Genomic DNA, 12,218 nt, shown 5'->3' on the forward strand with positions numbered 1-12,218 from the left:
AAGTGACAGCATTCATATAATTCAGGCTCTCCAAATTACCATGTAAGGATCACCACTGATATCCTTAGCAGTGCCCTAGCTTCCATCAGTCCAGGAGCCAAATAGAAAGTAATGCTTGTAGCCGGGCACAGTGGTTCACACGTGTAATTCCACTACTTCGGGAGGTGACGAAAGATCATTGCTTGAGCCCAGGAGTTCAAGACCAGCTTGGGTAACACAGCAAGACCCTGTCTCTACAAAAAATTAAAAAATTAGCCGGGCACGGTGGTGCATGCCTGTTGTCCCAGCTCCTCCAGAGGTTGAGGTGACAGGATCGCTTAATTCCAGGAGTTCGAAGCTGTAGTGAGCTATGATCGTGCCACTGCACTCCAGCCTTGGCGACAGAGTAAGACCCTGTCTCAAAAATAAAATAAAATAAAATAAAATAATGGTTGCATTTTAGAATGGGAAGTAACTTGATCAAGGTTGCCCAAACTTAGCATGTGGATAAGATTTAAACTCCAGCAAAACTGGATTTTAACTCTGGCTTTTTCACTTATGAGTCAAGTGACACAGAAATAGTCTCTTCTAAAGATCAGTTTCTTAATCTGCAGTATAGGGACTGATAGTAATAATGCCTGCCCTACTTGTGTCATTATCTATTAAGGACAATCAGTGAAAGCACTTTACAAATCCTAAAGCCACACACATTTAAATTATCTTTATCACCGGCTTCCACATTTCTCTTATACCATTAACCACATGCTGAAATGGCAGAGAAATTACTGTCACTTGGTTGACTTTCTCCAAAGGAACTACATTACCCAAGAGATTCAGTCTGAAGGCAGGTTACGGATTTTTTTTTTTTAAATGACTCTGACATTTTGAAAAACAAGTCCAGCAAACAGGCTGGTTCTCTCTTGTTTGATGTGGTCAGAATTCCTTCTTGGTCATGTGACCCCCTAACTCATTTCTTGATGCTTATTTTAAAAACACAAACAAACCTGTTTGGTTTTTTCTTTCTTTCTTTTTCAAATTAACCTTGGACGCTGTGGGGTTGACCAGAAGGGCAGGGTGGGAGATACCATCTTACCTGGGTGCTGGTGTGAGACCTATGGTCTGAAGAGCTCTGGGAAGTGAAAGATGGAAGAAGGAAAGTTGAGTTACTCAGACATCTGGTGTATCCTAACCCTAGAGCACCTCTCATGGTTCCTGACGCTCTCAAGCATGCCTGGGTTCAGAATAAGAGGGGCCAGCCCTTTCTTAATAATAACTTTAAAAATTATTTTGGCCGGGCGCAGTGGCTCAAGCCTGTAATCCCAGCACTTTGGGAGGCCGAGATAGGCGGAATACGAGGTCAGGAGATCGAGACCATCCTGGCTAACATGGTGAAATCCTGTCTCTACTAAAAAATACAAAAAACTAGCTAGGCGAGGTGGCGGGCGTCTGTGGTCCCAGCTACTCAGGAGGCTGAGGCAGGAGAATGGCGTAAACCCGGGAGGCGGAGCTTGCAGTGAGCTGAGATCCGGCCACTGCACTCCAGCCTGGGCGATAGAGCGAGACTCTGTCTCAAAAAAAAAGAAAAAAAAATTATTTTGAGGCTGGGCACAGTGGCTCCCGCCTGTAATCCCAGCACTTTGGGAGGCCGAGGTGGGCACATAACCTGAGGTCAGGAGTTCAAGACCAGCCTGGCCAACATAGTGAAATCCTGTCTCTACTAAAAATACGAAAATCAGCCAGGTGTGGTGGTGGGTGCCTGTAGTTCCAGCCACTCGGGAGACTGAGGCAGGAGAATTGCTTGAACCCGGGAGGCGGAGGTTGCAGTGAGCCGAGATCACGCCACTGCACTCCAGCCTAGGCAACAGAGCTGGACTCCACCTCAAAAAAAGAAAAAAATTATTTTGAAACTATAAGTAGTAAACTGATTTATCATGGAAAAAGTGTAGGGGTGTATAAAACTGATGGTGCCCTTATAATTACAACTAGAGTTAATGGGAAAACATTGGAAACATTTCTGATAACATCAGAAACAAGCACATCTGTTACAGCTGTTATCGTTTAATACTATAAGTTCTAAGCAATGCAATAGGACATGTAGACATATCTGTACTAGCAAGGAAAAGACTCTGTTACCATCAGATGCTTGTATTACAATTACATACTTGGAAAAAAATCAATGAGGAAAAGACACTAGTAAGTTTCAATGAAGTGGTCATGTACAAAGTAAATACACAAAAATCAGTAGCTTTCTCATACTAATCTGTCATTAAAATATAATGGCGATTACAATATAGGATCCTTGACCAAAAAAGAAATAAAAAATTTTGTAATGTGTACTGGAGATATGGAAAAAGTAGAGAAACCTTATAATGGCTAGTGTCCCTCAACCTTTAGTAATTTCTGAAGCTGGCTAGTAACTCAGACAGTCAACAACAAATGCACCATGAGGGCAGGGATCATTGTCTGTTTTACTTACTGCTGTATCCCCAGCACCTAGAACAGTGTCTTCCCACAGTAGACACTTAATAATTGTGTTTTTTTCTTTTTTTGTAGAGATGGGATTTCACCATGTTGCCCAGGCTGGTCTTGAACTCCTGAGCTCAGCCAGTCCTCCTGCCTTGTCCTCCCAAAGTGCTGGGATTACAGGCGTGAACCACCGCACCCACCCAATAATTGTTATTGAGTGAATGAAGGAATGAATTTCAGAACTAGCCATGCCAAGGAATCGCTAAGTCACATCATGTTGTAAACTGCTCTTTGTGGTCCAAGACCACCCATGTTTCTCTTGTTTTTTTCTCTCCATCAGATCTCAGTCTCGGGAGGAGGTTTGCCCCCAGTCAGCACCTTGACGAATATCCACAGCCTCTCCCACCATAACCCCCAGCAATCTCAAAACCTCATCATGACACCCCTCTCTGGAGTCATGGCAATTGCACAAAGTAAGTTCTATTCTTGGTCAGAAAACTTGGGGGCGGGGAGAAGAATGGGAAGCAAATTAGTGCAGTGAAAAATAACTGTAGGTCTCCTTCAAACTCACCCACACTTGTAGATTTGGTTTAACTTCTTTAGCTTTTGATCGGTCTCCTTAAATCCAATATTTGGATTGTTTAGCCTAAAACAAGAGAAAATTATGGAATGGATTTGTATCCTGGTCACAGTTCAGCAGCTGTGCATTCTTGGTCAAATCATTGAACCTTTAGGAGATTCAATGTCCTCATCTACAAAATAGGTTGTTGAAGTGATCAAATGACAGTGAATATGAACATGCTTGTAAATCTCTAAAGCATGAATATGTATAACATGGTAGCTTACACTTTGTCTTGAGTTCATTCCTGTCACTAAGTAGGTGGTAGATTTTTCAGGAGGTTCTTTATGTTTGGTGATGATGAAGTAAGAATGACAGGTTTCCTTCTAAATGGGGAATTTTGTGTGGTATATGAAATCTCCTTGACCAGCAGTGAAAATACACCGAGGGAGGACCCAGAAGGAAACTGCCATTGTATCTGAGAGCTTTGAAAACTTTAAGGAGAAATAGATTGCTTTGGGACATCACATGCCTGAAGACACAGAGATGGATCAGGTCCCTCCAGCTCCAGGAGGCTCATATTCAACAGCAAGCCTGTGCCCTCCCATACACAGGCCATCTCGAGGCATGAGAAGGCTGAAGGGAACTGTGGTTGTGGATGTCTCTTTGAGAGTTTTAATGTTGATGAGTATTCAGCATATTTTCAGCTTCACCATGACAGCTCAGGCCAAGTCATTGTTTCTCAAAACCATCCTTGTGACCCTTGGATGTATTACTGGATGTCTTGGGAGAGATGTAAGGGCAGCACATGGGTCATCTTTCTTTCAACCTTGTATCGCTCCATTGTCCTCTTGACCTTCCTTGTGTCTAGGGCCCATGTTGGCCATCTCTTTGTTTCTGCCTTTTTCTTCCTTCCCTCTTCTCTCCCTAAATCAGCTCTAGCTAGGGTCGGAACTTGGATTCTCACTTCTGAAGAGAATGACTTACGCATCCTTTGAGGTCAGAACAGGGCTAGGCCCATTGGAACACACAAATTTATTGAATATGTGTGGCTCTCACTCTATCTTTAGCTGCTTGGAAATTGACACACAGTGCATTTATTTTGGCAGAAGGAAAATGGGACTGGGGAAGCATTTGGAGAACTCATAATATAAATGATCATTTTAAATGTACTGCCTTTTGACTGGGCCCTCTGGTATATGGAATATGGTAATTATACTAACACCAGAGTTTGGAATGAGATAAGATACCTAAAACCAGCTTGTTTGCCATTTAGAAGATTTGATTAAAAGACCCGTGGAGAAGATATTCCACTTATTTCTGCAATCAAAATAATAAACAAACTGTCCCACTTAACTTATTTCTTCCATTCTAAGCTTTCACTGCCATACAGTTATATATATATATACACACACACACTATCTGAATTAAAATTTTCCCTGGGGCTAGTCTTTATCTTTCCATTTTACACTTTCTAATTTCCTCTACTCATATTTCTCTATTATCTCACAATGCTCCTTAATTTCCTATTCAGATAGGCTACACCAAAGTGCACACTGACCTTAGAAGGATAGCTGTGTGTGTACATATCTGCGTACACTGGGGTAGACAGAGCATGAGGAATGGTGAGAATCACCAGAAAACTGCTGAGACACAGAGGTCCTACACTACGGAGTGTCAGGACAAGGAACTGGTTGCAGGCATCCTTATTTAACTGACTGAGGTGTTGAGTACCACAGGCCCTGCCTCGGAATTGCAGAAGCCCGTGGAGAAGGTGGTAACAAATTATGTGGCAGGGCCAATTCCTCACTGTCTACTCATTCTCACCTCTTCATCCTATTCTCTTCCTCCTCTCTTCCATGGACTGGATAGCAGACTTCCCAAGCAAGAACCAGTGCCCAGAAACAGAAACAGATGAAAAGGTCATCTTTTCTTTTCTTACCCACTGAGGGAGCTGGAATGACATCAGAGGCTCTCAATCCTGGAATTGAGGCACATTAGGATCACAGACTGCATTGAAAATAAGGTTCCTGGGCCCCACCTCTGAAAGTTCTGACTCATTAGGTCTTGGGTGGGGCCCAGGAATGTATATTTGTTAAAGAGCTCCCCCAGATGATTTCTGAAGCACATGCAGGTTTCAGAACTATGCCTTCAAATGTCATCCATTCTAGACAGGATCATTTGCTTTTCTGGGCAGCAGTTTCCCAAAAAGAGCAGCAGCAGTGCTCCCAGAGATTTCTCACAAACAGCAAATCCATGGGGCCTCCTGGGAGACTGAGACCGTAAGCAGGAGGTAGGACAGGGAAGCACAGTAATCAGGGTATCTGGTGAGATGCTGGCTTGAGGAGACGCTGAGCCCCCTGGGGAACTGGAGACAGTGCTGTTCTGAGGGTGATCAGAGTGTCGCACCCCCCAGCCCCCACCCAGGAGAGCCAGAAGCAGGATTATCCCCCTGTCCTTTCTGCTCAGGGCTCTCGCCTTTTAGGTTTCTGATAACAGTATCAGCGAAAGCTCTGAGGAGGCAATTGTTGAGGACTCTGTGTTATCTCCATTGATGACTTCCCACAAACCTGCTTATGAAACCGCCTCCATTTCAGGAAAGCCTCTCTAGGTGTCCCTTCCGCATCCACCTAAAACAGACCTTTTTCTGGATTCCTTCTTCATCCCATTCTTTCCCCAATTTCCCGGAAAGCAAGAACACACGAACACAGTCGGCCCCAGGAAGTAGGTCCAGGTGTCTTCTCTCCTGATCGTCCTGTCCCCACTCCAATCCTACCTTAGCTGTCTTCCTCCGGGTCGCTCTTAGGGAGGAGATAGACCGTGGGTACCAGGGGATCCAGTCCTCCCAGTTCTGGCCCGGGTTCTAAAGAGGCCTGAGGATACAGACACAGTTCCAAGTCACAGAGGCCCTGACATCCCCAGAGCAGAAAGATGGGAAGACCCGCTATAACTGCCACGAGACCACCTTTAATGTACTACTTCCTCTTTCTAAAACCTGGTCCTTTCAGTGCCACAAGCCCTATGCTGCCAGATAAGATATGCCCACTTCATAGACTGGCTGAGTTCCAGGGTTTTCTCCCGTCTCTGTTACAATCAAGGGAGTTGGCACCTGACATCTCTCGGGGTCTTTGCACAGTCTACTAAATAAGGGTCTCCAGACTTCACCCTCCCGGGACTATGGAAGTTGTTTTTGATCAAAATTTGGGTCCCTGCACACTCCTGCCCTCTACTGGACAGACGGATCTGGGCAATAACCTGTGCGTCCGTGTAGACATCTTTAACTCTGCCCTGCAGGCACCAGGGCAAGCCTCTCTCACAGCCTGGCATGGATGGAGTGGGCAAGCAGAGCCAGCTTTTCCAAAGCCCTGCTAACCTCAAGAAAGCTAAGTTTGGGAGGTCACAGGATGACTTCGGGAGACTCTCAGGCTTTAGTCAGATCTGTTTAATGCCGGTCTCCAACCCACAACTCACTGTGGAATTTGAGCAAGTACATTCATCTCTCCAAGTCTCCATTTCTTTAAACTCGCCTCCCATGCAATCTCCTATGTAACAGGCTCAGCCCAGTGACTGGGACATTGAGCAGGGGCTCAAATGATGACATCCATTCACCTCTTCTCATCCCAAGAGCTGTCTCTGATGTTTTCCTCTTGCTCCCACAGGCCTCAACACCTCCCAAGCACAGAGTGTCCCTGTCATCAACAGTGTGGCCGGCAGCCTGGCAGCCCTGCAGCCCGTCCAGTTCTCCCAGCAGCTGCACAGCCCTCACCAGCAGCCCCTCATGCAGCAGAGCCCAGGCAGCCACATGGCCCAGCAGCCCTTTATGGCAGCTGTGACTCAACTGCAGAACTCACACAGTAAGGACACGGGCATGTGGAGGGAGGGAGCACTGAGGACCCTCAGTGGCCAACCACTTTCCCTCTCTGGGTCTGAACTTTCTCAGAAGTTTATTGGCTTGGTCGCTTTTCCCTGCCTGTGATCAACCGACCAAGACAGTTTCTCAAGCGTAATTCGTGTGTGTTGCTGTACCTTTTCTAGTCCTCTCCTCTACCCTTGAGATTCCCAGGGAAAGGTCTGAAGAGGACAGTGTAGGCCTACAGATGAAGGGGAGTTGGAGCCAGACAGCATGTGGAACACGCACCGCCAACTTCCCATTCCAACACCTCTGGAAAAGATCACACCCAGAAACCACCAGCACCTTTTCCCAGTGAACCTCAACTTAGCCTTTGCAATCCAAACTTCCAAGCAGCCATTATCAGATGGTCAGAGTTGGCATCTAATTTGCATCCCGTTTGCCTTCCCTAAAATAGAAGAATCTTCTAGAGTCCTGTGTCCTCCTATTTATACACCACAAACACCTCTAATCAAGAACCAGGAACACAAGTGAAAAATACCAGTGGCATGCCGTCCTGGGCATTAGAGTTTCTTCCTCCCTGCCAGCCTTGCATCCCTGCACACAGACTTTTTCTCATATCCAATTTCTATACCTACCCCAAGCCTACCTTTCGACCACTTATTTCCCAGCCAATCTCTGCCTTTCGTCCTGAGTCCCAGGCTTCCAATCCTCTGGCCAGGTCTGGCTATAGCCCCTGACACGGAAGTTTGGGGAGGAATCATGGCTTCTCTGCTTCAGAAACCCCAAGGAAGTGTTCAGTACAAAGCACTAGTCTTAGATCAGACAGACCTGGATTTAAATCCTGGCTGTGATACTTACCAGCTATGCAGCCTAATGCAAGTTACTTAGCCACTCTAAGCCCAATCTCTTCATCCACGAAATGGAAGTAGTATGCATTTAGGGTCATTATGAGCATGAAATAAACATGGGGTGAACTGCGTTTGGTAAGCATAAAGAATTATCAAGATTATTTATAAAGGGACTCCTAGAAGGCAATGATGGTGGAAGAGATTTGTGTTTCTTCCCTAGCTGCATCGGATAAGCTGTGGGTCTGGGGGAGAACAGCCAAGTCCAGCCTTCTATCTTCAGGGCTCAATCCCCACTCAGGCCTGTGGAGCTGGTTTCTGAGCACCATCTCACATTCCAATCACATTTTAGTGGCTTCTGAAAATCTGCCACAGCCTGTAGCAGAGTCTGAGACCACATGTGCCCCACTTCCCATCCTCCCAGAGCATGGCAATGTGCTCCCCACTTACCCCTCTCCATTCACCTGGCCAGGCTTCCTCAGTGGCCAGGCCTGGGTGGGACAGTCAGAGAGTGGTCACCAGTGACCCGTGGACTGCTGAGGCCCAGCAGGCCTGGTCACCCATGAAGAGAGAGCCCCTGGTGCCCCGGACCAGGAAATAACCTGCCTCCCTGCATGAGAAGAGCAAGCTGAGGCAACGGCCAGTGACCTTCACCCCCGTTCCATACCGGAGGCCTCCCTGTTAGGCCCCATGTTCTGAGAACAGGCTGGTCTCTCCCTCAGAGCCAAGCATCCGCATGCTTTTGGGAGTTGGTCATGTGACTTGAAATTTACATGAATCTTATGGATAACTCATAAAAGAAATCCCCACTGTAACCACCACCCCTTTTATCTGCCTGGGGAGATGGGAGCTGTGGTGTGGGATGGGGGCTCTGTAGCTGTGTATGTGCCTGTGCATGCACCTTGATTCTGTCTTTACTCTGTCTCTCCAGTGTACTCACACAAGCAGGAACCCCCCCAGTATTCCCACACCTCCCGGTTTCCATCTGCAATGGTGGTCACAGATACCAGCAGCATCAGTACACTCACCAACATGTCTTCAAGTAAACAGGTAATGCCAGCAGGATTTGCGGGGGCTGGGGTGTGGGCAGGGTGTGACTAAGGCTATTGATGTGCAGAGGGTGTGGCAAGCATGGACTTGGCCAGAAGTTAGGTCCTTCTGAGGCCCCCTGCTACTTGCAAAGGGAATCCTTAAGGTCCCAGGGCGAAAAAAGGGCCACAGGCTGAAAGGGCTTATTGCTCCCCCAGATTCCCCAGTAAGAGCACTAAACAAGGACAGAAGTTTGATAGGTCGCTGGAGCCTGGATGACATAGAGTGCTTAGACATTGAGATTGAGTGTTCCCTAATAGAATGATCGTGGAAAAGGTATTTCCAAGGAGGGCTCAGGAGGACAGATCCCCTGCTGAGGTTCATGCTTTGCAAGAGGCATCCCTGAGGATCCACAAAGTTGTCAGTGGGGAAAGTAACCAAGAAGTCAGAGGTCCTGAGGCTGATTGCCTTTGACCCAGAATGCCATAAGCTCCGGGAATGACCCAGTTATGTCAACCCATGGGGACTCCCCAGTAGACAGCCTGGCTTTTCCAGGGGTATGCATCCACTTGCGGTTTTATCAGGAAATTTAGAATCAACTTCCTGGTGCACTGAAAGTGGGGAATCCAGAGGCTTAGTCACTGTTTCAGTTGATGACTAAGCCCCACCTCCGAATAGAGGTGATGGAATAGTAAAGTCAGGCAGCTGATGGCGAGGCTCGTTGCTCCAGCTTGGACAGCTGGACCGCAAGAAGACACCGAGAGTTAGAAAACAGGACAAGCTGTCTGAACACAGGCGATGATTCCAGAGTAACACAATGAAACCTTTTAGTAGCTGGGGTCTGTGCAGCGTGGGAACTGTTTGGCCTCTATCGATTACTAGATAAGTAGGTGACAACCTTGAACTTCATGTCAGAGGCTCTCAGCAGAATTTGGTCTTGTTGATGGTCTTTTTTTCATCTGAGCCCTGCAAATCACACTTCATCTGCCGCCATGGGCTTCCCAGGAGGTTCCTTTATGGGATCAGGGTTCTCTATCCTTTCCTTTGCCCCGATCTCCTCCCAGCCCTAGAGTGTAGGTGGAGCAGGTGGGTTCTACTCCTAGTTCTGCCATTTGCTTGGTGACCTTGACCTCCCTGAGCCTTCATTTCTTCATCTTTAAAGTGAGAGTTGTAACATCTGCTTTTTCTGAGGATTCAGCAAGGTTGCACAGATTAAGTAACTGGTGTCTTGGGCACTGAAACACACACACGGCCAGGGCAGCTGGGCTCCTGAGCTGGGCGTAGAGGGAGAGGTGTGTGGGACCTGCTTTGTCACTCTTCTCTCACCCAATAGAAGATGAAAGGACAACTCCTCGCTACCCTGCCCTTCGACTCCCGTGCGAGTTCCCAGTCTTTGTAGTGAGCAGGGAAAACATTTATCTGTGCTCACAAATCTCAATCGGGGGGCAGCCAGGCGCAGCGGCTCTCCTTGGGAATACCTTCCCCTTTGAAAGGTTTATCAATCCATCTGCCGCTTGGTCAGCCCCAGACAGGACCATGATTAATTATTCCTGTCTTTCCCAAGTTGACTTTGATGGTTGCTTGTTGAAACAAGTCCTCTGAATTCAGGAAATGGTCTCCTAATCAAAATACTTTAAGATGCTCCCTGAGACGCTGCACCAGCCCCCTACTGGCTTCTCCTCTCCATTGGACAGAGTGGCGAGCCAACCTTGAAGCTGCATGAGTGGCCTCCCAGAACTGCTGTGACATTGTCTCCATGTCCCCAGGCATTTCAGGAGTCTGGCAATAGACTCATTTCTGTGATGATGAGGATGATTATTACACTTAGGATGAAAAATACTCATGTGGCATGTTACAGTTTATACTTCTCATGAACATTGTCTCATCGTGTTCTTTTTACTGCAACCTCCTAAGCACAAAGAAATGAACTAAAGCCCAGAGATGAAGAGTGACCTGCCCAAGGTCACACAGATGATAAATTCTAGAGCTGGACCTTCAGGCTTTAGTCTTTGACTCCAAATACTTGCCTTTCACTACTCATCTTTAAAATTCTATGGTAACTGCTGCCACTCTTGTTGTCTTTGTGGTCAGGAACAAGAGTAAAAAATAAGTTCATGGCCAGGCGCGGTGGCTCAAGCCTGTAATCCCAGCACTTTGGGAGGCCGAGACAGGCGGATCACAAGGTCAGGAGATCGAGACCATCCTGGCTAACACGGTGAAACCCTGTCTCTACTAAAAAATACAAAAACCTAGCCGGGCAAGGTGGCGGGCACCTGTAGTCCCAGCTACTCGGGAGGCTGAGGCAGGAGAATGGCCTGAACCCGGGAGGCGGAGCTTGCAGTGAGCTGAGATCTGGCCACTGCACTCCAGCCTGGGCGACAGAGCGAGACTCCGTCTCAAAAAAAAAAAAAAAAAAAAAAAAGTTCACTTACTATATTCCACTCAGGAGACATTCTTCCAACAAGTTCAAAGAGAAGGAGGAATGGGAAGGGCACAGTGAGGTAAAATGAGGGTAAAGGTGCTGTGTTCTGACAGCAGAAGGTACCCAAGGTGAAGACAGTTTGTACAAACTCTGTTCCTAAGGCAAAGGGTCAGAAGTGAGTTCTGAAAGAGACCTGATGGCAATTCTGCTTTTTTGTTTTTGTTTTAAGGTCTTATATTCCAACAGGAATCGCAAATTCACAGCTGGCGTGTTCCAATTTATTGCTTATAGTGATGTCTGTTTGCATCGCTATAAAGAAATATCTGAGGCTGGGTAAAAGAGGTTAAAAGGCTTATGGTTCTGCAGGCTTTACATGAAGCACGATGCCAGCATCTGCCTCTGCTGAAGGCCTCAGAAGGTTTACAATCATGGCGGAAGGTGCAAGCAGGGCAGGTGCATCACATGGCGAGAGTGGGAGCAGGAGAGAGAAGGGGGAGGCCTTGGGCTTTATTTATTTATTTATTTATTTATTTATTTATTTTTATGTTTTGAGACAGGGTCCCGTTCTGTCACCCAGGCTGGAGTGCAGTGGCACTATCATAGCTCACTGCAGCTTTAACCGCCTGGGCTCAATCAATCCTCCCATCTCAGCCTCCAGAGTAACTGAGACTACAGGCGCACACCACCATGCCAGGCTAATTTTTGCATTTTTTTTTTGTTTTGCCATGTTGCCCAGGCTGTTCTCAAACTCCTGCGCTCAAGTGAACCACCTGCCTTGGCCTCCCAAAGTGCTGGGATTACAGGTGTGAGCCACCATGCCTAGCCCTAGACTCTTTTAAACAGCCAGATCTCATGTGAACTAACTCAAGCATGAATTCACTGACTCATCACCAAGGGGATGATGCTAAGCCATTTATGAGCGATCTGCTCCCATGATCCAGTACCTCCCACTAAGCCCCACCTGCAATATGGGGAATCACATTTCAACATGAGATTTGGAGGGGACACACATCCAAACCATATCATTCCACCCGTGGCCTCCCAAATCTCATGTCCTTCTCACAT

At 47.0% G+C, this 12,218-nt stretch overlaps 1 protein-coding gene across 4 annotated transcripts in view; it reads left to right on the forward strand.

The window, feature by feature from the left end:
• Window positions 1-12,218, forward strand: part of HNF1B (HNF1 homeobox B) — a 60,500-nt gene that overhangs the window by 37,700 nt on the left and 10,582 nt on the right. For 2 of the 4 annotated variants that reach the window (XM_005583955.5, XM_005583956.5), the window contains exons 6-8: window positions 2,786-2,918; window positions 6,664-6,858; window positions 8,634-8,752. In XM_005583955.5, coding sequence (XP_005584012.3) covers window positions 2,786-2,918; window positions 6,664-6,858; window positions 8,634-8,752 — 447 coding nt within the window. The remainder of the gene's footprint in view (window positions 1-2,785; window positions 2,919-6,663; window positions 6,859-8,633; window positions 8,753-12,218) is intronic. The other 2 variants (XM_045375133.3, XM_045375134.3) reach the window with 1 other exon arrangement.

This window comes from Macaca fascicularis, chromosome 16 (assembly GCF_037993035.2).
Source record: "Macaca fascicularis isolate 582-1 chromosome 16, T2T-MFA8v1.1".
Classification (NCBI taxonomy): domain Eukaryota; kingdom Metazoa; phylum Chordata; class Mammalia; order Primates; family Cercopithecidae; genus Macaca; species Macaca fascicularis.